This window comes from Nicotiana tomentosiformis, chromosome 12 (genome assembly GCF_000390325.3).
Source record: "Nicotiana tomentosiformis chromosome 12, ASM39032v3, whole genome shotgun sequence".
NCBI classification, from domain to species: Eukaryota; Viridiplantae; Streptophyta; class Magnoliopsida; order Solanales; family Solanaceae; genus Nicotiana; species Nicotiana tomentosiformis.
In genome coordinates, this window is record NC_090823.1 from 38,754,651 (window position 1) to 38,781,756 (window position 27,106).

Genomic DNA, 27,106 nt, shown 5'->3' on the forward strand with positions numbered 1-27,106 from the left:
AAGCCCAGGACTGCAATTAAGTCATAAGTTTTGGCCGACTTCGTGACCGATTTAAGTCCGGGATTAATGCCTTTGGTTGCTAAAGAAGTAGTGTTGGTATCAGAAACAGTATGGGGAGTTTGGACCTTATTTACGGATGGAGCCTCCAACGTAAAAGGATCCGGTCTGGGGGTAGTTTTAGTCACTCCTTTGGGGGAACCCTAAGACAGGCCATTAGAACTATGCCATTAACTAACAATGAAGCTGAGTATGAGACTTTGGTTACATGGCTTGAACTAGCTCGGGGACTAGGTTCCGAGGTCATCAAGATAAAATGTGCCTCCCAGCTGGTGGTAAACCAAGTGTATGTAATTTTCGACACAAAGGAGGAGCGCATGAAACAGTACTTGAACAAGGTTCAAGCATTAGTTACATGATTCAGAGAGTGGTCAATCATACACATTCCGAGAAAGGAAAATGTGGAGGCAGACACATTGGCTAATTTGGGTTCATCCACAGAGATGAAAGGATCTGATTCTGGTGCGGTCGTCCAATTGCTTCATTCAATGTTGGATGTGGACGGCTACTGTGAAGTTAATTCAACTAACTTAATCTGGGACTGGAGGAACGAGTTCATTTTGTTTCTTTAGCAAATCCACTAGGCAAGTTGCCTAGGGCTAGTTTTTATATAAATAAAATCAAAAACAAGATAAAGTGTCAGGAGGTCTTACAAGATGAAAGAAATAAAATTTGACGATTACATAATTCCTATTATCACCGTTGAGTATTGTACTCAACACTGATATCACAATATGAAAACTACTAATAAACTGAGTAAAAAAAACTAGCCATGCTAAGTCTTGACAATTGAGTCCCATATGAATTCTTCTTGTTTTGCAGCTTTGATCATCTTACCATTGTTGTAGCCATTGTGAGAGAATATAATCCAGTAGTAAAACATCCAACTTCTTTTGTAAACCTTCATCTGTATCTTCCTGGAGTGTGTATCTGCTAAAATATCGTGTATCAATCTTTAGTACAAACTTCTCTACCTTGTCGTGTCCTTGATGTGTTCCTTCTCTTTTTCGCACATCGTTGCCTTCTATATGCCAAAACTCCTCATATACTTCTTTATCTTGTTGTAACGACTTCCAAACATTAGCTGCATTCACATAATTACTAGTACAGCTACACGTACTCCTCAATGAAGCTAAAGTCCAGCATTTTCGAGCATGTGTTTTGAGGAGTGATTCGTGTGATCTCCATCTTTCATCTATTGATTTCAGTGGTTGGAACCATACTTGGGATGTGGAATTAATGAAATGCATTGGGGCGATATTCCACAATACATCCATTGATCCCATTTTTGAGTGCCAAAAGTCCTAGTCATAACTGCATTCCACCAAAAAACTGGGAAGATTTCTCTTGTGTATGCCCTGTTTGATCAGGTATTCGTGTGATCCCCAGCAGCCATTTGAGGTATCCATTGATTGGCACCATTCTTGGGATATATATCTAATAAGATGCATTGGTTCTTTGTAATGTAATGTACCCAATGTTCCCATACTTGAGTCCCAAAAGCCCAGGTCATACAGCACGATTCTAGGCAATGTTGTCCTTGCTTCCATGCTTGTGCCTCCTATTAGTACTCCTTCAAGGGACTGAGCATCAAATTATAATACCACACTTTGAATTTGTAGCCAATAGTAGGGCATGGATACATTATCTTTCCCTACAAAAAAGAACCCAAAGTTAGCATAAAAAATGATCCTCATGTCCTCCTCCCAAAGGATTTGGCTATGATGATCTGCAGCAAAGTGTTATTCTGCACAGTTCATTGCCTGGCTCCATGTATGTGATATCCAAGTTATTGGATGTAGTGTCTTTTTCAACAACACACTCCTTGACCCTATTAAGTCCAGACTGCCCCAAATCCTCATTGCTTCCAATGCCAAGCAAGTGTGCACCTTCATGCATTGTTGGTTTGCTGATGTTTTATTGAAAATTTTGGGCAGCCTTCTATAGTTTTTGATCCAGTAGAAGTTGTTGATCCCTTGTATATTAGTAATCCTCCAAGCTTCCATGCTTATGCTTAGTGACATCTCTTCCTGGGACTGAGCACATAGTGCTAGTACCACCCATAGAAGATAAATCAGTTGGTGAGGCATGGAGACAATATTTTTTCCTGCAAAAAAGAACATAATGTTAGTTAAAAACCAGTGTACTATGACCTTCTCCCAAAGGATTTGATCACAGCATTCCATAATATCTCCTCTCCCCCTTTTTATTCCAAGCTTCAGCGTCCATATTTCACTCGAGAACAAGCATTCTAGTGAGACTACTCCAGTTGCCTGCAGGCTACTACTCCACCTTGTTACCTCCTCTCATCCCAATTTCTTGCAACTTTTACTCTTAGATAAGGGCATTGTAACTTGTCATTATTCACTATCCTTCTCCCTTGAATATCTAGCTCCCAAAAATTGTGTGTCTTAATAGATCCAACATCTAATGCATAGTTAGCTAAATGATCAGCCAAACTATTTCCCTCTCTAAGAGAATGAGCCACAATGACATTGTTTCTTGCCATCAGCTCCTTGATCTCCTCCACCTGTACAGAGATAACCTATGGCACACTCTATTCCCCATTTAAAATATTTTGGGCATCATTGAATCAGTGTGAAGATCAATAAGACCATAATCATGCTCCACACAAAACCTCAAGGCCTCCAGAATTGCCTTAGCTTCAGCTTCTGTGTTTGTTCCTTCCTGCACCTCCTTTTCACATCCATAGACTATATCCCCCTCTTCATTTCGTAACATAAATCCTATGGAACTTCTTCCTGGATTGCCCCTAGAAGCCCCATTTGTATTGACCTTGATCCACCCTGGACTTGGATATCCCCACAACACCTTAGTGAACTTCAATTTAGGCAAATAGGACTCCATCATACTCAACAGGTCGGGCCATTTATGTGGTACATTTTGAAGTGTTGGCTTTCTGAGTTTAACTAGTGATTGCATAGTAATGGACACCTAATAAATGACCCTGCTCACAGTTACAGCATCTCCATGTTTGTAATTGTTTCTTCTCTTCCATAACTCTCACACAATCACAGCTAGTAAGGCTTGCACAATAGGCTGCAATTGAGGGATCACATCTGCAGTCCAGCACTTGGTCACTGCTTGATGGAATGTAATCCCCTGCATAGTAATTCCTGCATGAGCCAGAAAATATTTTCACACCCTATTTGCAGCATATGATGTAAAGAACATATGCTGCATAGTCTCTTCGTTTGGTTCAGTACAACACCAACACTTTGAAGCCATAAGATACCCCAATCTCCTGAAGAAATCATCCAAAGGCAGCTTGTTTTTCCACACTTTTCACATGAAGAAAGCAATCTTAAAAGGTATTCCTTTCACCCAGATTTTCTTGTAAGCATTGGCAGGTTCATTTCTCCTTCTCAAGTATTCCCATGTTGATTTTACACTGAATACACCCCTTGTTTCTAGCATCCATTGAGGTTTGTCCAGAACATCGTGCACCACTAGAGGCTTCATGTGCAGCAAAATGTGATCTGCAAGTTCTTCTAGCAGTATCTCCCTTATCTTCTCCTCATCCCATTGATCATTCTCAACCACATCATATATGTTGTGTATGGATTCATCACATACAAAGTCTGGAGGTGTGACAAAGTATAGAGCTCCCAAACCTGTGCAGTTTTCAAACCAGAATAGTGAGTACCCCATCTTAGGCTGCCATAGTATTTGATGTTCAATGATATCCCTACATTCCAACATTTTTCTCCAAACATGAGAACCATTTCTCCAAGGAACGATCATAGGGTTCAACTTTTTGTAATATTTCTGACTCATAAATGCACTCCACAAGCTAGGTTTTGTTCTAAAGTTCCACCATAACTTACAAAACAAAGCTTTGGAGACATCATGTAGTGATCGAAAACCCACACCCCCCTCTTCACAAGGTAAACATAAAGTTTTCCAAGAGGCCCAATGCCTTTTTGCCACACTACTGTATTGCTCCAGAAATATTAAGCAAATATTTTATGTATCTTATTAATCACATAAGGTGGGGGATTTACAGAAGAAAGAAGATGCATTGGCATACTCTGGAGAACATTAGAGATTAATACAACCCTTCCTCCTATAGACAACAACTTCCCTTTCCAATCCTGCAGCTTATTCATTACTTTATTCATGAGACCTTGGTAATAATCCATCCTCCTTCTAGCATAGAAAATAAGACAACCAAGGTATGTAAATGGGAAATCCTACTTAGTTATACCTGTGATCCTTTGCACCTTGTTCACTACTGCTTCACGTGCTGAATGATGCATGTATATGGCAGATTTGTTCTTGTTTATAAGCTGGCCAGACGCACCCTCATAGGCTTCCAAAACTTCCATGATCAAACGCAATGACCTTGCACGAAAAGAAGTAAATATGATAGTATCATCCGCGTATGCTAGACGATTTATCTTGGGAATCCATTTGGGCAATCCAAATGCACAAAATTATAGATTCCTATGCAATGCATTCAACCCTCTTGATAATGCTTCAGCAGCCAGTATAAATAAAGTAGGTGATAATGGATCACCTTGATTCACCACCTTATTGATTTAAAGAAACCGTGAGGCTACCCATTAAGTAACGGAACGAGTTCATTGAATACTTAAGACATGATAAATTTCCCGAATACCCAAAAGCATCTCAGATACTATGGACCAAGGCAACTCATTATTGTCTTGTTAATGGACAGTTATACAGGAGGTCATTCTAAGGACCATTGGCTCGGAGGCTGACTATGTGATGAGGGCAGTCCATGAAGGAGTCTGCGAAAACCACTTCGGTGCAGACTCATTGGTTCTCAAGTTAGTCAAGGCTGGTTATTATTGGCCCCGGATGGAACAAGACGCAAAGGCATTTGTACAATAGTACGATAAATGCCAACATATGCATAGTTAGTGCATTAGCAGGCGAAACTTTTGCATTCAATGGTTTTACCGTAGCTTTTTATGAAATGGGGAATGATAATAGTCGGTATCTTACCACAAGGGCCCAGGAAGGTAAGATTTCTTTTGGTTTTAACTGATTATTTTACAAAATGGGTTGAATCAGGTGCTTACTAAAATATCGGATAACGCAAAGTGGTTGATTTTATATGGGACCACATTATCTGCTGATTTGGAATAACAAAGGAGATTGCTTGTGACAAGGGGCTACAATTCATAGGTTCTAAAGTTACAAAGTTTTTGGAAGGGTTAAAGATTAAATAAATTATGTCTTCACCGTACCACCCGAGTGCTAATGAACAGGTGGAGTCAACCAACAAGATAATTATTCAAAACCTTAAAAAGAAGTTAGAAGATGCTAAGTGCAAGTGGCCGGATGAGCTATCGGGTGTTTTATGGGCATATCGGACCACAGTGAAGTCAAGCACGGGAGAGACACCATTTTCGCTCGTGTATGGTTTGGAGGCTTTGATACAGGTAGAAGTGAGGGAACCAACCTTAAGGTTTACCCAAGCAAATAAAGAATCAAACAATGAAGCATTGTTGGTCAAGCTAGAATTTCTTGAAGATCACCGGGATCTAGAATATGTGAGGATAGTGACACAAAAGAAAGGGATGGAAAAGTATTACAATCGCAGGGCAAATCTCCGATATTTCAAAGTTGGGGATTTGGTTCTGACGAAAATCACTCAAAGTACTCAAGAAGTTAATGCCGGGAGGACCTTACAGGATTTCAACTATAATGGATAAAGGCTCATACGAATTGGAAAATCAAGCTGGAGTTAATTGCCAAGCAATTGGAATGTGACTCTCCTAAAACGGTCTTACTACTGAAGATCCTTGCTGGTACTGAAAGTATGTGCTGCACTCTTTTTTCCTTTGACTAGTTTTTGTCCCAATTGGGTTTTTCTGGCAAGGTTTTTAATGAGGCAGCGATGTAAAGCATACTACGAAAAATGAATCATCGGCAAGCCGGTGAATCGACAACAGAAAGCTCTGTTGCCTTCACTTTTGCACAACTCGTATGGCAACCAACCTGTGGGTGGTTAAATAATCTTTGGCTTGGTGGCCTAACTCGTCTCCCAAGACTCTCATTGTCTTCACTGGCCTCTGGAAATAGATTATTTACCCATCCACAAGTTATTTCTAATGATGAGACAGCAATGCAAAGCTTACTAAAAGGGAAGTGTCGAATTCTCATGCTTAGCATCCAAACACTAGAGGGAATAATACATGACAAGGCACTAAAAGTGCCACGAAAACCAAGGGCTATTAGAACTAGGATCAATGTCTTATCAGGACCGGGGACTGCATGATCAGCCCCGTAAAAATAAGTTATACAAGTTAGCCACATATATTGGTAGTTTTATTTATTTAAGCAAATGAATGTTTATATAAATTTACTTTTAAAAATAGAGGGAATAAATCAAATTCCTTTTATTTTTATCTTATCTCTCGTCCGAATGATAAGTTAATTTATTTTATCGTTTGAAAGTTAACAAAAACTTCAACTGCTTGTGTCAGAATGAACAGGAGACGTCCTCTTCAGGAGCACTGCAAACATAAGGGCCCTCTCTTATGAAACCCTCCTAGTAAAGGGTAGATTCCGGAAGTGTTTATGCCCGGAATCAAAAGCTATCGGATGCGAAAATATTCCCGAAGCTTTGTCAACTAAATGAAAAGAAAATATTTTTTGCACAACACTTAAGCATAAAGTTTCTTTTATTAATTAAAGTGCCAAACTTAGTAAAAAGTGTTGGCGCAATTACAAAAGATAAAGAAAAAAAATATACATCAGCTTTTGCTGCCAGAACCCGAAGGGAGAGAAGAGTCTTCATTTTCTCTAGCAGGAGAAAGTTATTCCGATGCCGGTTCAAGGCCTTCATTTTCTTCGGTTCCCGAATAATCAAAGTTAGTATTCGAAGAATCAGATGCACCGGGCCAAACAGGAAGGTTCTCATGAGCGGTTGTCTCCAATTCTCGAGCGTTGGCAATGCGGTCATCAATATTGACAATGCTTTCTTTGGCCTCCTCCAGGGTCCTCCTCTTCGTATGATAAATGGCATAGATTTTCTCGAAGACGAGGGAATCTTCTTGGTACTGGAATTTTGCTCGGATCTTATCAATCTTTGATTGGAGCTTTTCATTTTCAGCTCTTATTGCGCTGATTTTGGAATCGAGCTCAACGTTGGTGGTTGAGTGAAGTCGATTCTTTTACATGACTCTTTTGAGTCTTTCTTCCATTATTGCTCTCCTCTCCTCGGCAGCATTGGCCTCCTCAGTTTTGGAGCTTATGTTAGCTTCCAAATTATTAACTTTCTCCATCAAAGCAAACTCGCTCTCGGCAGCAGCAGTCACGGTGTCATGTAGTTCGACCCATTTAGCCTTTGATTACTTAAGGTTTTCATGTAGCTAGGCAGCTTCCTAGTTGTGGGCCATTCTATCTTTCTCAGACTGTTGCAACCGGACCTCAAGATCATCCACTCGAGCAGTGTTTGCTTCCATCACTGGGAGGCGCTCGACAAATTGATTCCATTTATCCAAGAGCCGATCTCATTCCAAAACAAGCTCTTGCTTGTCCAAAATCAGCTTTTGTAAGCCCTCAGAAGAAAGAAGGTTGGCCTGCAAACAGGTCAGTAATAAGGTTATTAATGCAAAGTGTAAATTAAAAGGAGTTGGAAGAAAGTTAGATAGCTACATGTGCCAAATAGTGCATGCTATTGTTTATAAGGCACTCCGCAGAAAGAGAGTCCATTTTTCTCCAATCCTTTGTTGAGGCCAGCGGCTTCAGGTAATTGGAAAGCTCCACCGGCTTGGAAAGTATATGGAACTCCTTCAAAATCGAAATAATGACACTTCTCTTTACGTGAGGGTCTTGAGAGGGTGCCGAATAAGTATTTTCCAAGTTCACGTGGTCGGGAGGCCCTGGAGAGGAGGCATTACCTACTTGTTTGGATGGTGCCGGTGGAGAAGAAGCAACTGGTACCGGTGGAGAAGGAGCAGTTGGTCCAGATGGAGAAGAAACAGCTGGTGTAGAAGGAGTGGCAGTTGCCATTGGCTCAGAAGTTGGTGGTGGAGGAAGGTCAGGGACTAAACCCCTTTGACATGAGCTGTCGACAGGGATCGGAAAAAAGGAACCGGCATTTTCAACAAAACTCATTTCCCCCTAGAGTGCCTGAACTTCTTCTGGCAGTGGATTTTGGAGCTCCCCCGGTTGAGCATCCGGTTAAGCTGATGAAGATCTTTTCCTTCTTTGAAGGGAGGACTCTTCATCATCAGCCTCTTCTTCATCATCGAGGACTACCGTGGCCGGCTCAATTGATGTTCTTTTCACCCTCTTCTCCTGAGTCCCAGCCGAGGAGGTACGCTTCCTCTTTGGTTTCTTATCTTTGGACTAGGGACTCCAAGAGGAGGCACCCTCACCAGAGGCACGAGTAGATCCACGAGCTCTGCTCCGGTTAAGGGCATGCTGCAAAACCCATTCAACTTCCTCCGGGTCATCGAGAGCCTCGATGTCGGGGCATACGACGGAACCCTTTGGAAGTCCTGTGTGGAGCAAAAAGGTAGTTAACAGATTATTCCTAAGTTGTTAAGGTTAAAAGAGAGAAGAATTTTTTTCTTATCGTGATTCTTGGCTTTCCACCCATATTTGGGTGCCATTTCTTTTCACCGTCGGGATTCCGGAGTAGTAATATCCAAAATTTTCTGAACCTAGTGGGCCAGACCTTGAACCCGTGGTGGTTCCCAATGGGTAGCTAGAACAAAGGAGATAAAAAATCAGCTGAGAAAGAAGTTTTTCTTTTTACGTGAAAAGAAAACAGATACCCGAAGACTTATGGAAAAGATTCCATGATTCAAGAAAAGTTGGCGCTATGGCCGCGATGATGTCCCCGGTAGCAATGATAATGAATCGTTCCATCCATCCACAGTCGTTGTTGTCATCAACGCTGGTAAGGAGGATGTGATGACCACACTTGCTAAGGTTTAGCACACCCCCACGAAAAATCTTTGGGGAGTAGAGGTTCATTATATGCACGAGAGTTAGGGTTTCCTCGGTCTTAGCGCATAATTGGTGGATGCAGGCCACCGTGCACCATATGGATGGACATACTTATGCCAAGTAGACTTGGTATCGGTGGCAGAACTCTAAAATTGTTGGGTCAATTCCCTTACTCGCTCCCAAGGTGAAGGGACCCAAAGTGAAGGGGTATGTATAAATATACATGAACCCTGGCTTGGAGTAGGTAACTCGCTCTACCACATCAGGGGTGAGGATTTCGACGTTTTCCCAGTTACAATCCTCTTTCACAACAGGGATGCTAGGAGGACGAATGGAAGAAGGGTATCTATGAACAGGCTAGAACCTGTCACTTTTAGAATTTGGAGGTGGTTTGTGTTCTTGAAGATCAGATGTCGTGCTAAGGTGAAGTGGTATAATGGTGTTTATGGTGGGAGGTTCAAACTCGACGTCAACCTATTTGGTTCTGTTGTTCTTTGGTCCTCCACCGAAGAGAAGGCCATAGTTTCTGGAGATAGCAATATAAGAAGACATGGCAATAAGAAATCTGTGAAGAAAATTTTTACTGATAAGGCTGAAGTTCTGAAGCAGTAATCTAAGGAAAGTTGGAGAAGAAAAGGAAGTTGAAAAAGTAAAGAGTTAAAATGAGGAGTAGTGGAGAAGTTATAGACGGCAAGATCATGGTCATGATTACTTCGAAAACTGGAAAAACTATTTGTTGAATAACGGAGCAATACGTGCTCGGGTCATTAATACGAGAAGACGTGTGTCACCACCCCAATTTTCCACCTTAGGATGTCGTGATGGAATCTAGTCTCTAAGACTAGGTAAGCCTAACTTTTAATAATAACTTAACTGAAATAACCAAACGGAGATACTAAAGTAAAACAGATATACTCATATTAACTTCCAAAATATAACCTCAATAACATAATTTCCAAAACTGGTGGAACTAAGTCATAAGCTCTACAGAATTTTCTAAAACTGAGAAAATAATGGAAGGTGAGTCTGAGGCCTGCGGACACCGAGCAGGTATACCTTAAAGTCTATGGAAAGCAGCTAACAAGTCAATCATTAACGTCCAGCACGGGTAGACATACCTGGATCTGCACAAAAAGATATGCAGAAGCGTAGTATGAGTACACCACAATGGTACCCAGTAAGTATCAAGCCTAACCTCGGTAGAGTAGTGACGAGGCCAGGTCAAGACACCTACTAGGACATGATAACAAAATAAAAATATAATAACGAAAAGTGATGGAAAACGGATAAATGAATGATAGCGAAGCAATTTAGTAACGTAAACTAATAACAGAATTATAAGCATAAAGATAACAAGAAGGAAGAAATTAATGAGAACCACAAATAATCAAATACGGACAAAACTGGTAAGACAAGGAAGAAATGAAAGCAACAAGATCTATTCAACCAATAACTCTATTCAATATGAAATGCACAATAAGAATCACAACCGAGGTACCGCCTCGTATTCACATTTCACATTTTCAATCATAATCTTTCCTTATACCGCCGCGTGAGCCTTACATTTAGATAGTTTGAAAACATTTTTCCCAAAATAGCTACACGCACTTTAGCCCACCTTATGTCACGGTGTGGCTTCAAGTAATTCCCTTACTAGCAACACGCACATAAATCCCACCTTATGCCGCCGCATGCACATTAACCCATATCCTTATACCGTATGCACATTAATATCACAACACAATAACAACTCACACCGCAAGTGCCCATATGCCACAACTTGCCAAAAATCAATAATATCAATGTTTCCATTATAAATAGTCCATGGCTCAACCACAATATACACAAGAATCTCAACAATAATAAAATGAATGTGAATTGCTCAACATGAAAGATATCTCAAATATTAACACTTCACCCAATGTGATAACGGCTTTCACAACTTCAACACTAATAACTCAACAAGAAGATATTTTACAAAATAACAACTTCAAGTAAAAATAAGTCAACAATTAAAGATGCAACAAGGCAATGAGGAAGGCAATAACTTCAACTAAAGCATATAAGAGCTACATAATAAGTAAGATGTACGACAAGTTTTAACAATATCAAATGAAGCATATAAGGGTAGTTCAACACATGTAGTAGTTGATTAACAATGAGGATTATAACATGTTATGATAATTCAATTAAAGGCATGGAAAGAGTCAAAATAATCTAAACCGGTCAAATACCACATATAACTCGTGTACCCACTCGTCACCTTGCGTACACGACTTTCACATAACACAAACATCACAACAATCCCAAATCTGAAGGGGTAGTTTCCCCACACAAAGTTAGGCAAGATACTTGCCTCAACTAGGCCAACTCAATCCTCAAAAATAGCTTTTCCCCTAAAATTCGCCTCCACACGGCTCAAATCTAACCAAAAGTGACTTAATATCATCAACCAATGCAAGGAAAAACAATTACAATAGATAAAGCTTTGTTCTTTACAAAATTCCCAAAGAGTCAATAAAAGTCAACCCCAAGCTCGCCCGGTCAACACCTGGGTCCAAGGATAAATTCCGACTATCCATAACCCCACGAGTCCATATATGTGTTTTGTTTTTAAATTCGAGTCCAAATCGACTCTCAAAACTCAATTCTTCATTTTTCAAAAACTTGACAAAATTTTTCAAATTTTCACTTTGATTCACATAAATTTGATGTTAAATCAAAGATATATTCATGAAATATAGTTGGAAGTTGATTAGAATCACTTACCCAAAGTTTGTAGATAAATATTCCCTCTCCAAATTGCCTCTTACTGAGCCTAGGGTTCTAAAATATGATAAAATGATATGAAATCCCGACTTTCTAACCTTTTGTCCAGTTGCAGATATCGCATTTGCGACACAGGGTTCGCAATTGCAAAGAAAGGCCCGCAATTGTGGCCACTGATACACTGAGGAAATGTCGCAATTGCGACTCAGACTTCGCAAATGCGAAGACTGTCCTCCTCGCAAATGCGAGTTGTCCTACCCAGGCCCATACTTCGTAAATGTGAACTAGGCATCACATTTGTGATACCTGTCCCTCCCCTGCCATGTTCGCAATTGCGATGTTGGTGCTCGCAATTGCGACATCAGAGCACCAGCACACCAGATTTTCTATTTTCAGTCCAAAACATTCTGAAACTCATCTGAGCCCTCGGGGCTCCAAACCAAAAATTCACACAGGTCTAAAAATATCATACGAGCTTTCTCGCGCGGTCAAAACACAAAAATAATATCTAGAACTACGAATCTGACGCCAAAATGCATGAATTTCAAAGTAAACTTCAAGAACTTCTAGAATTGCCACCAAACATCTGAATCTTATCAAATCAACTCTAAATGATACCAAATTTTGCAGACAAGTTCTAAATAGCATAACGGACCTATTTCAAGTCGCAAAATCTAATTCCGAACCCGATAGCCAAAAGTCAACCTACTGTCAAACTTCTAAACCTCAAATTGTCAATTTTCGGGAAAACAACACAAATCAACCTACAGACCTCCGAATTCGTTTCCAGGCATACGCCCAAGTCCAAAGTCACGATACGAAGCTATCGAAGCCATCAAAACATTCCGGGATCGTTTTTATAAAAGACAGTTTGGTCAATATTTCTAACTTAAGCTTCTAAATCAAGAACCAAAAGGTCTAAATCAACCCAAAATCTTTCCGAAACGAAACCAATCAACCCCGCAAGTCATAAAACCTAAATTATACAAGTGTGAAGCATCAAAAGGGAACACGGGTCGTAAATACACAAAACGACCAGTCGGGTCATTACAACATACGTCCTTTTAAGTGTCATAGTCCATTCAGGAACTTTCCCGCCAAGAAAGGATCTCTTATCTACTTCCCAGTAATACTAAGTTGCGTCACCAAAAAGTAGGAGGACTATCTGTACGGGAAAAAATGGTTAATGACAGCTGGGCGAATGATAAAATAACACGTGGAACTAAAGACATGAGGGACATGAGTCAGCAAACAACTGGCATCGAGTGTAAGTATGCAATCGATGCTGAACGAATCCCGAAAAAGGAATAGTCGATAACAAAAACTCAAAGTATTGTCATCGGATAGCATTCAATGTGCAACCAGTACAAGGAATATCTGCATTTATAGCTATCTGTTATGCATCCATCAATGTCGTTTTTATTCTCATTCAAGAGGAGCTTGATTTAGGGATCTTGTCTCCCTAAATAGGGCTATAAATAGAAGGATTAACATCTATTGTAGACACGAAACACTCTGCACACAAAAAGCTATAATCTACATTCATATTACGCTCAATTTTAGTGCTCGAACATTGCTTTCACTCTTGCCACCGGAAATGCTAAGTTCTTAGTCATGCTTGTTATCTTCTTTAATTTTATTTGACAATCTTACTTTTGTTTTTATTTATTATTTTTGGGTCAAATCAATTCGCTTGTCTATAAACCGCGGTATAAATTTAGCTGTACAGTTTTACGGGTAAATATTGACCAAGCTCCAACTAAAATAAAAGCTTAAAATTATAATGGATAGAAGGGACTACACTCTTTCCTATAGCGAGAGGAAATCTAAATCGAACCCTTCAATTCGATGAGAACACCGTGGACTCTAGCTATTGCCAGTGCTAAAAAAATTGGAAAATCGAATAGTGTACACACAAATTGTTTCACCAAAATCAAAACCCGAAAAGATACCATGAAAAGAGAGAATTATAAAAACTAAAATATGCTTCCTAAAAATTCCTAATTTTAATTCTAAACCTAACAACAATGGAGTATATCCGGGGAGGAAAAGGACAGAGAGCTCTAGTGTGAGAGAAAGAATGAACTTATATGTAGAAATAGAGCTTCAGGCGGCAATCTAAATATATGTTGCCATCAGAATTTGGATCTTAGTGCCGTCGGACATTACTTGTAGAGGATAAGGGCGAGAACTGGTGAGGAAAAGGGCGAAGAGTTGAAGATGAAAGTTTGTAGTTTGTACGAAGAAGGGCATAAAAATAATACTTCGTCCAGCTATTAATGCATAGTACACGCGTCATATTCTTAAAGCAGATCTGACTTGTACCGGATAAAACAAAGCTTAATACGGATGAATTTACAATGTTACCCCGGGAAGTAGGACGACGAGGAGTTGCTTACTCCCGCTTCTAAATAGTAGGAATATTGAGCTAAATCGATCCCCCCAAATTTCCTCAATTGTTTCATCTTCTTTTTCTTCCTTTTGTTGCTAGTTGTTTCTTCATAGTTCTTTCTTTTGTTGCCTTTAACGATTAGTTGCTACATTTTCTTCGTCTCCCATTGTGACCAGAGTGCAAAGCTATGCCGCTTGAACACTCTTTGCCTAAAAATTATACCGCATTATATTTTCATGGTCAAATATTACTTTTTATACAATTATATTAGACTTTGTATACTCTTAGCGAAATTCTTGATTTTGCCACAGTGGCCACCATCTTGTGTGCATATCAAGGATCTTTATCGTAAGATGGTTTGTCTGATTAATCTGATGGTCACCTTTTTGTTGATTATTTATACAGTTTTTCATGTAATTAGAGGGTGAAGTATAATAATATCATTCCACCTTTTGGCCAAGTTTGTACTTGTAAGAATTAGTTTAACAATATGAATAACTGTTAATTAGTGTATGCTATTCTGGCGCTCTTTTGTTAATGTAGGTGATACATGCATACGACTGAACAACCCAAGTAGTGTAAATCTAATTTGGCCAAAACGTGAAACCTAATGCAATTCTGGAGAAGTAACTAGAGTGAATGGAAATTTTTAAATGTTAGTCGCTCTGTTAAGTTCTTGCCTTGTTATATATTCTAGATAGTCATTAACAAGACAAGTACATGGGGCTTATTTTAGCTTAATGTTTTTCTTTTTTAAAGTTTACAATTCAAAAAGAAGAAAACAAAAGAACGATTAGAGTATGAGAAAGCTGTATCTTTTCTAATTTCCCTAAAACTTTCTCCTCCTAAATTCCCCTTTATGTTTCGTGGAGAGGGGGTGTCGAATAATTGTAACAGTAACTATCACAAAGAGAATATATTTCCCTGAAAGTTTCTCCTCCTATATACTCCTAAATTATTCCGTTCTGGATAATACTAAAATGTGTTTTGGGGGTTACAAATTTTTCCTAACTGATATACAATGTTTTTTTTTCATTTTCTTGTTTGCACATCAATGCAATATTTAAAGTCATTTTTAGGGGGGGTGGGGAGAGGACGGGCACATAAAGTCCTAACCTCAAAACGAAAAGAAAATGCAGAACCAGGAGAAGGGCATAAATTGAATTATTATGGCCACCAAATAATTAGTACTATTTCGAAAGAAAATAGCAGTGATGGGAAATATATAAAGAAGTGGCTAAGGCAGCATGAAGATATTACAAAGAATATCACTCAACTGAAGATATTAAGGATGATATTGTCATACACTAGATTATACACAAGGTCGATGACTACACTTTTCTCCACACAATTTCCGTTTGATCCAAGCTGCAGTTTATGTATCTGTCCCAAATGGGAGATAAAACATGCTTCAACCCTGCTGTTGGCTGCGCTCAGTGCAAAGGAGCGGTTTAAGATTCAGTAAGTTATAATCCATGTCCATGCCATGAAGAAGGTTTGAAATGACCCTGTAACTCCTGATGGAAGACTGCAGATGAGAATGTGGCATACAACCAAAGCAAACAGCTAACCTTCCAAAACTCAAATGCAACGAGGCAGTCTCTGAAGCTCCAATGCTGCACGAGAAGCAGCATCAGTGAGAGCTGGTATAGTGGAGCTTTTGACCTGAGAAACAATCCCTTCGATTTTTGATATCTCGGGCAAAGATATTGACAATATCATTGCATGTGACAGGTACTGTCGACAAGAATAACCAAGTGCAATCAGAATCCGTTGCAACAGCAAGTGGGAGATGCTTTGTTTCCATGACTCAAGGATAAGACTGACTTTGGGAAGGTTTGTCAAGAATCCAGTGGTAGCTTCCCTTGGAGCTGCCTTGAGCAATAAAATTAAGCATTCAGAAGCTAAATCTGCAACATTAATCTCATTGAAACGGGTGAGTTCTAGTAAGACCCCAACATTTTCACCAAAGTCCATTATATCTCTGATGCATTCATATTGATCAAAGGCACTAGCTCCATCAGAGGAATTTTCATATAATAGACAAGGTTCTTTTGCAAACATAGACCCTCTCATACTGCCTACTGAGCGTAAAAGGAAAGCCCTACACAGACGAAGAGTAGGTTCAGTGAAATCTTCCATCTCCTTTGCACATACAAACTCCAAAAGGCTTCCAATCTTTCTGACAACTTTTAGTTGGGAGAGAATTTTGGTTTCCAGTTCTGGTGCAGATGTAAGAGCCAAGCAGAGCAGTAGGTTGTTGACATTTGCAGTTGAGAAATCACCAAGAAGAAATTCAAAGCACTGTGAGATTATCTTCATGTGGACAATGTCTGCAATTTTTATATGGTTATATTCGATGAGCATCACAAGAAGTTTCTGCGCATACACAGGTATTGGGTCCTCATCCTCAATCAAAGATGGGTAGAGAGGAAGGAAGTAAGAATTAGATATGGACTTCAAATTCTCCGACTTTTCTTTTTCAGACGTTTCATCCAGTAAAATGACCATCACATCAAAGAAAATCTTCAGACACAAGAATCTGGCATCTCCATCTTTATTTCCTCTGTATATAACAGATAAACTAGGTAGGATCTGACTGACAAAAATGCTAGAACTTTCTTGAACCACAGATATCTCCTCTGCTATAGACTCGAGAACCCGTAAAAGTGTTATCTGAAAATCATCTCTACCCTGCAACCAAAAGGAAGAATCGTGTTAAGTGCTTCCTGGACCAACCAGAAACCCAATCTTCTGCACACATCTTCAGTTTATACTGGATCAAAATCTTGAGCAAACTAAGCTAAAACGCTGAGCCATGTATCGAGTAAGTGGTTTTAAAGACACAGTCAACATTGAGAGACCATCAGCCTAATTTTCAGAGAAAGTTAAACAAATGCATCCCCCCTTCTTTACCAGACTTCGGAGGTTATACCAGCTTAGTACTAGCTTGGTAGCTAACATTTGGCCCAGGTGACGATTATTAGGAGGTCTTGCAAATGAACCATGTTAAATTCTAGGTACAAACACTAGGACGAGCTTTAGAAGCACTAAGCTTTTGCTTTTCATCTAAATAAGAACTTTACCTTATATATAGTTTTCAATTGGATAATGTAATAAAGATACCGTCAGATTACCTGGAAAGGAGACTCCGCCAGTTTAAGCAGATTTGCCAACTGCTGCAGAACCTGACGACTAGCAACCCTTCTTTTCAATGAAGCACACCCAAGAAGATGGAGAACAACAGGAAACAAATGCATACTATTCTTAGAAGAATTTCGACTAGTGAGGCTAATCATCTGTCCACGACGTTTACCACCCTTCAGTTGCTGAATATCCCCAGATATAGACTCTAGCAAACTTGGTACAGTTGATGCAACAACCATCCCAAGTGCATCTAAACACTGCTTCACAAAGTCGTCCTTCTCCTTTACCAACCTATCAACAGTCGAGAGCAGTTTTGCATTGCAAAAAAATAGTGGCAGCCATCTCTTCCCATTCGTACAAAGTAGAGCCACAAAAATTAGTGTCTTTCCCTTCAAGACTTCACTTCCCTGCTCAATTAGAGTCACAAGGTTAGGAACAAGATTCTTGTCTTCCACCAAGGTGAGAAGGTACCTTCCAACATTTGGAAGCATATGACTTTCAAGGAGGGTCATGTTCAGAATGTTTAAGCAGATTTGTTGCTCTCGTGGATTACGCTTAACCAGGCTTGAAGCCATATCCTTGAATGAGAGTTTTTCAATGACTCGTTGAATGCTAGAAGGGTTAAAACGAACAAGACGAGCCAAGCAAGACCCTGCTGTCAGCCTCATGCTATCCTGCTTTCCAGGAGCCCTAAATATGTAGCAGAGGTTAGTAATCACATCTTGGCTGGCGAAACGAGCTGACCAGTACCCTCCTTGACTGGAGATATTTTCAATTGTCCTCAGAGCATAAAGTTGAGTAATATCATCCTCTCCATTCCGTAAAACTGATGAAACCAATGAAATTATTGGACTTGTCACCTACAAAAATTAATATATTCAGAAAGGCATGTTAAGACAGAATGCGAGACTTTTCTACATGTAAAGATAGTTGTGCTTGGATGATTTAACTTATTTTTCCAATAACTCCAAGAGAAATCTCTTCACGTTCTTGTTCATTTTATTGCTAAATCCAGTTTTCCATTACAGGGGAAATGCAAGCTTATTAGATCTTCAGGAAATTACAGAAAAAAAAAACTTGTAGAATCTTGTTTTATAAAGATTCAACAATATTTTGTAATGTAGGACAGAGCAAACAGGAAAAATATTGAAGTCTACACCAAGTTTCCAACTGACATCCATCTTATTCTTTAGAATTTTCATATTTGAAATATGTGCATGTGCAGGTTTATATACATGATTTACTACAAGACCATCATTATCTACACTTACATGTCTATGGATATATGTGACTAGAATAATCACTATATTAAAAACATATGGTGACTAACACATTAATCAGTATACCTTTATATACTAGTACTTGCATTATTCCCCATAAGGGTTGCACTGGCGCTAGGATTGTGTTTGTGACAGTGTCAGTGATTTTATATGATTTGTCATAGAACGCTTATACTTAAAACCCACTTAAAATATAGCCTAGTAATTTATTGTGAAAAGAAATTTAACAGATAATTATTAACTTGACAAGCAGCACTAGAATAAAGTTACAGCAATGCCAAGGATGATACCTGCCAACAGGATGAGGGTCGGCTGTCCTTAGATGGAGATTCCATTGGTTTATTATCCCGCGCATGCTCATTTTGAGTAGATATGTAAAATAGCAATTCGCCCAAAGCAGCCATGGAAAACCTTCTCACTTTCTCTTGCCTGTCTCTCAGACCATCGGTTAGTGCACCTAAAATTCCAGAATTTGCCAGCTCATCTCCAATAAAAGTAGAGTGACGAATCAACAAGCCAATAAGTGAAGCAAGTTGAGCACGCAACAGCGAAGCCTTGGAGTGACGAAGCATTTTGACTAGAACCAACATAATAGGTCCATTGGTCAAGATGTTGGCTGCCTCAGCATTGCTGGTCAAAAGCTCAAGGTACCTGATCACATTCTGCTTCTCCCCAGAGGCAGTATTCCCACTAACAATACTGATGATCCTACTACTAAAAGTGTCTAATTGCTCCTTTGACATTTTGACAAAATCAGATACCTGAGGTGCATCGAATGAAAGTGAAGGAATTGCATCTGAACCTTTATCAGATTTTTTGCTAGGCATTACGGGTCTAACTGAAAGATCAGAAGGATGCCAGAGAATATCTGAAAGGTTCTTAGATGGTTTTGAGATATCAGAGACATTCCCGGGATTTCCTTTAATCGCAGGAGTCTTTAGCTGAGGGCTATCACTTGGTAGCATAGCAGCCACTTCGTATTCAGAAGTCGGTTCATGGTCAGATGTCCTTGAATCATCTGAGAAAGGTGTATTAACCATAGCTGATGGATCTGGATGTCTGCTGTCAATATCCATCTCTTCCACATGACCCTCGGCCTGATTTGGAGTTGAAGTAGTTGACTCGGGACATTGAGTGCTGTCAGTTTCATCAGCTTCATCTTGTGTATCATCCTCATTATTCTCATTAAAATCAAGTTCCATGTCAGTATTTTCAACCTTAAGTTCAGCATCATTCTCAGAGTTATTAGGCAATGGCCTGCGGTAGTTCTCCTTCTCATTTTCCCTCATTAAGTTTGATTTTGCAATTCTTGAAAGACGTAATAGATTGACACCCTTAGTATTGCTTGAGATGTCTTTCTGCTTGTCATCAACTGTCCTGCCAGAACCCTTCATTTGAGCTTTCCGGCCACTGGATATGCCCTTGATTGGTGTCACGTGACCTCTAGATCCAGTATTTGAATTTTCATCCTGCCTGAGGGATGCCTTTGAATCTTTTTCACGAGTCTTTTGTGGTGTCTTGTTTTGAATTGGTTTGTCACTGTTCCGTTCTGAAAGGCATAATCTAGAAGAAACTTCTATCATATTATCAAAAGCAGGCTGAGGAGGTAAAGGCACTGCAGAAAATCTTGTTTTCCAGATAGCATGTCCAGTTAGCTCGGGCCACTGCATTCTTTCAGCAGGATCTTTTATTAGAAGAGAGTTAATCAGATTGATAAAGGGGCGGCTTGGTGTGCCAGGAAGTTCTGGAGTTGGATCAGAAATGATTGATCTCACTAACTGGGTAAACTCTTTGCCAACAAAAGGAGGTATCCCAGCATAGCATTCAAACAACACACAACCAAGAGCCCAGAAATCAGAGGCATAGGAATGGACCCCTCCATCCTGAAAGAGCTCTGGAGCCATGTAACAGGGGGTTCCTCGCTTTATTTGTGGCAACTGAAACATACATGACATAAATCACAATCAAGAGAAATAAGCCCCACTTCAAAAGATTTTTTTTCTATTTGGTTATTGGAAAAGGAAAAAGGGAAAGATTAGAAACATTTTCCATGATTAGCTTGTGAAAGAAGAAAGTAAAATCAAATAAAAGGGAAGGAGTTAGCTAAATGCCTAATTGTAAGATTCTTTAGAAAACTTGTGTCTTCTCGACTTCAAAATTTCTCGAGAAAGACCTATAAAGAAACTTTCAGAGAATTTCTACAGAAATGGCAAGAAGTTAGCTCATCCAAAATGTTTCTTTTTGCTTCTTTTTGGAGTCCAAACAATAGAAATCATGTTCCGTTAAGTTTCCCCGCACTTTCTTCCTGCATCAAAAGAATAAAAATCCATTTCGTTTGGCTTCATGTTATGTTTTCTGTTTCAGCTCCCTAACTTCAAAGAACAGCCTCAGATAGTTACTCCCTCAAATAGATAAATAAGATGAATAAGAAAGTTCCCAATGTAAGAACCAATAATTTTGCAAATGATGTCACAAAAACTTTGGAATTCCTCTAGATGCATATAAGCCACATGTACAAATGTAAAAGCTGCTATATGAATTGACATGTGCACCAACACTCAAGCGTGTGGCTTAGTTGTCAATGAAGTAGGCGCAAACCTTGGACATTATGGCTCAAATCCCAACATAGACAAAAACACTAGATGATCTCTTCTCATGTGCCCAAGCCTTGATAAGTAGAGTTACCTATGCTGGTGGGAGATAGCGGGTACCCAGTGGAATGTCAAGGTGTTGATTCGGATACTACCGTTATAAAATTAAAAAAGAAAATTGACTTGTGCCACATTCAGGCATTTACCTTTAAGGAACTTCCGAACAGTTATGTCACCAATTTGCTTTTCTGTTTTTTTTTTTTTCATTTTGGGCAAAAAGGAGGGAACAGAGAGGGGAACTACCTGGGAAGAAGGTGTCTTTGATATATCACTCAATTTTCTTGCTAATCCAAAATCACACAGCTGCCAGGAAACAAATTTAAATTTCAACGTCATTTAATTGATCAAATGCACTAATCAAGATGTGAAAAGGTCACAACATAAAGATCAGCACACCTTCGTGATTCCATTTTCATCCAATAGAATGTTTGATGGTTTTAAGTCACAGTAAATTATTCCCTTTGAATGTAAGTATCTGGTATATTAGACAAAACATCAAAAAAGTTATTCATGCCCAAAACAGTAAGCGTGATAAAAGAAAAAATGAAGGCAAAAAGATTACTTACAGAAGAGCTCTAACAAGGCCACAAGCAAGATCATGTAGTGAATCTTCCGGAAGCTTACCATCCTGCAACTCAGAAATCATATGATGTTAAAATCTCCCAGGTTTGGCAAATACTGCAATACAGTTTAGATGAAGTAGATCTGTAGATGTGACATATGCTAGTGTACTTTGCTACATTAAGAATCATTACCAACTTAAGTACACCTGAGGTCATCTTGGCTACTCTTTAAATAAAATCAAAAAAGAACATCCTACTTCTTTCACCTCACTTAGCTGAGCACAAGAAACAAGTTAGTCAGAAGTCTGACCAACTTTATTTGCGATACTACAAACAATCATCTAAATTGAAGTGTTCCGTTGCACATGATTCCAATGTCCTTAGTGCCTGTTTTGGAAGTCCCAACTGTAGGCATGCAACAAACTTACCCAGAAACCTAATCCCCCATGCCTCTATCGAAAACGAGACAAAGAAGAGTCAGAGTGTTAAAGTTCATGTCTAATGTCTGCATGAGGCATCCTATATGCCAATACTTGCAACGCAGACCTAACTTGGTAAGCAGTTATATCACTGGAACAATGAAATTATTTACAAAATATAACAAAACTGCCAGTCCTTTACCTGCTCTAGCAAGTTCATGAGATTTCCTCCAACACAATATTCTAAAACCAACCACAGGTGCGCAGACGTTTCATACCTATGGATCGTTTGAATTAGAAAATAAGTCAGAGAAATCTTCTTATTAAACACCAAAAGAACCTTATCCACCCCACAAATGAAATTGAAGAAAAAGAAAAGAGTTATATGCAAGACAGAGAAAAGATAAATCTTACCAGGAGTAGAACTTCAACACATTTGCATGATCTAGAGAATGAAGAATTCTGACCTGCAGCAATTGCAGCCAACAGAAGAATTAATACATGCATAAAAGATACTGATAGGAAATAGATTAAAAAAAAGTTGTGCTTCTTGATAATTTGGTCATGAGACTTCAAATTTATGACACGGAATAAAAACACTGTCACAACTCTACCTCATCATTTCCAACAATCTCACAACTAAATAGTCACAAGCATCAGCAATTCTTAACATTTATTAATATGATGAGGCAAGTTGCTTTTCTAAGATCATGCTTACTAAAAGCATAGACATTTAGCTTGTAAAGTTGTTCAGATGCTTTTGAAGATTTGTCAGAACTAGAGATAATGTCAGAATAATTGAGTAGATCAAGCAACAGTAATTTAGCAGGCACCAATTGAATTTTACAGCAAGTCAATGCATAACTTACACAACATCGTGTCATTGCTGTATTCAGCCAGCAGGCAGTTAATAAATTCTATAGCGAGGAGGGTTCAATTAATAAGTACTCTACGAATACCTAATACTCCATACTAATATTTTTCCCTTTTGCCTATTCCTCTCAAAGAAGTTGACTAGAAATAAATATCAACATTATCAAGTTTTTAAGTTTTCTAAGTCAGGCACTGGGTAGCAGATAAATTCTGCAGCTAAGTTCCCAATTAGATGAAAAATATCCACCGTCCTTGGAGCCAGAAATTTATACAAGGGAATTAAAAAGAATAACAGAATGTTAGCTGGGTTTGAACATGTGATCTAAAGCAATTTTTGAAACCTTTTTGCCACTTCATTAAACTTTTCCCTTATATCAAGGGGATTCAACAGCTAATATGTAACCAAAAAAGAGTTCGTCTTTCCCTATTTGTACAGTATAATTTTCAATGAAGGAGATTCAATAGAACCCCTTTCCTCCACTTAGCTCCGCCACTGTCCACCCTCAAAGGGTGTCTAGTGGTCGGATAGCTCAAGTAACAACTTGCGAACCAAGCTTCAAAATTTAGCAGAAACGCTAAGTGAAGTCTTTTCATTTACCGAAGATCGGTGGACGGAGTTTTCACTTATGCTAGTGGGAGATAGCACACACACAAAAACTAGCCTAGACACCACCATTATCAAAATATAAATAAATAAATCCAAAAATGTACACAACTTTATCATTAGAGGTGAATCAGATCCAAAATTCAAATGATAAAACTTTACTTTGACATGTAACTTCCACATGAAATTAAGCCTCAAAATTACAATTAGATGATTTCTTACTTCATGAAGAACTTTGTTCTTCTGAGATTTATCCACGCTCTTAACTGCAAAATACTCGATAGTCTTCTTTTTTCTTCCTTTATAAACAGTCTGCAAAAAGAAAAAACATCAATCGTTTAGATTAACAAATTTACAGAAAACGAAAAGAAAAAGAAAAAAAAAAACCATTACCGAGTGCTTTCCACGGCCTATAGCTTCGTATATATGGTACTGATTCATAATTTCACTTGCTCGGAAAAATTACAGCTAGGGTTTCTTCTTTTTTTTGAATCTGAAATAGAAAGTATCAGTACAGTTTATTGTCTCTGATAGATTGAGAGATTTAGTGAAGAAAGGTGATTTGGATAATTAATGTGTGAAGTTCAAGAGGGATTTACTGAAAATTTGAAAATGGTGAGATTTGTGAGGAACTGAAGAAAGTGGATAGAAGAGTGTGTACGAGTGGGCGGGAGGTTTCAAGTTTTGAACAAAAAATGGAATGAAAATACGATTTGGAGGAAATGAAAATATATTTTTTGTTCAAAAAGGGTATTTCTGACATTCTGTTGTCTTATTATTTGGTAATAATAGTAAACAATACGAGGACCCTTTTTTTTGGCCCTTTTGTTTTTAACTAGGGGAACAATTTCTAACGGTTTATTTGACTAACGCTGTAGCATAAGTTCTACCTAATTATTTTGAATTCATAAATGCGTTGGCAGAGTAGCCACGGCTAAGCTGAAAAGAGGCCTTTTCTCTTTTGAGCGTTACTTCATTAAAAAACGCTTTTCTTTCAAAAAAATTAAAAGTTGTCTTATTTGTTGGAAGTGACTAATAGCTTATTTGTAAGACAAAGAAATCTGAATATACATCTAAATATTAATGTATTTAGATATGAACAATAAATAATTAAGATTGTTTATTTTTTAATATTTGTGCTGGGTAATTTGGAGCACTCTAGGAGTCATCGGGACTTTGGGTATTGTAGGTGCATAAAAGTGGGAGAGGTCGAGGGAGCGATGCGTAGGATGAGCAGGGGTAGAGCGACCGGGCCAGACGAATTTCGATAAAATTCCGGAAGAGCACGGGTAAGGCACGCTTGGAATGACTCTCTATGTTGTTCAACGTCATTTTTAGGACGAAGAGGATGCCTGAAGAATGGAGGTGGGAGTACGATGATTTTGTTGTACAAGAACAAGGGTGATATCCAAAATTACTATAACTATAGGGTATCAAGCTGCTAAGTCATACGATGAAAGTTTGGAGAGGGTGGTGGAAGGGAGGGTGAGGAGGAGTGTGTCTATTTTCAAGAACTAGTTCGGTTTCATGCCGAGTCGTTCGACAACGGAAGCCATCCTTCTAGTGAAGAGATTGGTGGAGCAATATAGGACAATGAAGAAGGATTTGCATATGGTGTTCATTGACCTGGAGAAAGCATACGATAAAGTCCCTAGAGAGGTTCTATGGAGGTGTTTAGAGGCTAAAGGTGTGCATGTAGCCTACATTAGAGTGATTAAGGACATATATGATAGAGCTAAGACACGGAAAATAACAGCGGGAGGAGACTCAGACCACTTCCCGGTTATGATGGGGTTGCATCAGGGATTAGCCCTTAGCCCATTTTTGTTTTCCTTGGCATGGACGCATTGACGCGACACATATAAGGGGAGGTGTCGTGGTGTATGTTATATGCGGATGATGTAGTTCTGGTTGACGAGACACGAGGAGGTGTTGACAACAGGATGGAGGTTTAGAGATAGATTCTTGAGTCTAAAGGTTTCAAGCTGAGCAGGACCAAGACGATGTACTTAGAGTGCAAGTTCAACGAAGTTACACATGAAGCGAACATGAGTGTGAGGCTTGATACACATTTCATCCCCAGGAAAGAAAGTTTTAAGTAACTTGAATCTATAATACTAGGTAACGGGAAGATTGATGAGGATGTCACGCATCATATCAAAGCAAGATGGATGAAGTGGAGGCTCGTTTCCGGTGTCTTGTGCTTTAAGAATATGCCAATAAAACTTAAGGTATGTTCTACAAGGTAGTAGTTACACCAACTTATGTTGTATGTAGCAGAGTGTTGGCCGGTCAAGAACTATCATATCCAAAAGATGAAAGTAGTTGAAATGAGGATATTAAGGTGGATGCGTGGGCCTACCATGTTAGTTAAGATTAGGAATGAAGTTAGAGATAAGGTGGGAGTGGCCCCTGTGGAGGATAAGATGCGGGAGACGAAGTTGAGATAGTTCGGGCATGTTAAGAGGAGAATCATAGAAGCCCCAGTTAGAAGGTGCGAGAGGTTAGTTGTGGTAGGTATCAGGAAGGGTAGAGGTAGGCCTAAGAAGTCTTGGGGAGACGTGATTAGGCGAGACATGGTGCAACTGGAGCTGATTGAGGACATGACCCTTGATATAAGGGTATGGATGTCGAAGATTGGGATAGAAGGTTAGTAAGCAGTCGAGTGTTACCCTTTGTCTTACTCAATTCGTTAGTATTAGTGTTAGTATGATATACTTTTATTTATAGATTGCTATTGCTACCTAGAGTTTAATTGCTTTCTTGGCTTCGGTCTTATTTCTTGTTGTTGTTCCTATTTGTTGCTGTTACTATTTTTCATCCTTTCTCCAACAGAGGGTCTATCGCAAACAACCTCTCTATCCTTCCAGGGTAGGGATAAAGCTGCATATATCTTACCCTCCCCAAACTCCACTTGTGAGAAAGCACTGGGTTTGTTGTTATTTTTTATTGTAAATGTAAATAATTCATCTTTAACCTTTCTTAAAATCTCGCTTCATCATATTAATATCTCACATGGTTTATGATACTGCGCTTACCTCTCTTATTTTAATTTTCTAATAAGCATTCGTTTAACCTATTTATTGTTAATTTTTAAAATCATAACATGACCAATTTGCCATTCTTGATATATTCTTTTATCAAATTACATTTGCAAAAAAACAAAACTTTAATGTTAAAATAACCTTTTCTATTGTGGGTTCTATCTACTGATGGAGCCATTATTCAGTTAGTTAGACTATCAAAGTTGCTCATATTTGGGTCAGATCTTAGATGTGGAGGCCAAATAAAATTATTTTTGTACTAAAAAATTAAGGAGAATTAGAGTACATATTAATTTTGCAAGAGAGATTGAATAAAGAAAGTGGATTGGCGAGAGAAAGATGGAGGAAGCTA

At 38.9% G+C, this 27,106-nt stretch overlaps 2 protein-coding genes across 2 annotated transcripts; one reads left to right on the forward strand and one right to left on the reverse strand.

Moving 5' to 3' along the window:
- Positions 1-5,279: 5,279 nt before the first annotated feature.
- On the forward strand, positions 5,280-5,762 carry LOC138902507 (uncharacterized). The gene has a single exon (XM_070190382.1). It carries the CDS (start codon positions 5,280-5,282, stop codon positions 5,760-5,762), a length of 483 nt encoding a protein of 160 aa, XP_070046483.1.
- A 9,637-nt stretch (positions 5,763-15,399) lies between these two features.
- Positions 15,400-24,400, reverse strand: LOC104098638 (serine/threonine-protein kinase RUNKEL). The gene is made up of 10 exons (XM_009605422.4): positions 24,104-24,400; positions 23,933-24,022; positions 22,648-22,700; positions 22,436-22,511; positions 21,818-21,879; positions 21,648-21,726; positions 21,495-21,554; positions 18,891-20,537; positions 17,311-18,180; positions 15,400-16,867 (listed from the first exon to the last, which is right to left on the reverse strand). The coding sequence occupies exons 1-10, from the start codon at positions 24,149-24,151 to the stop codon at positions 15,755-15,757; spliced, it is 4,098 nt and encodes a 1,365-aa protein (XP_009603717.1). The 5' UTR covers positions 24,152-24,400; the 3' UTR covers positions 15,400-15,754.
- Positions 24,401-27,106: the final 2,706 nt, after the last annotated feature.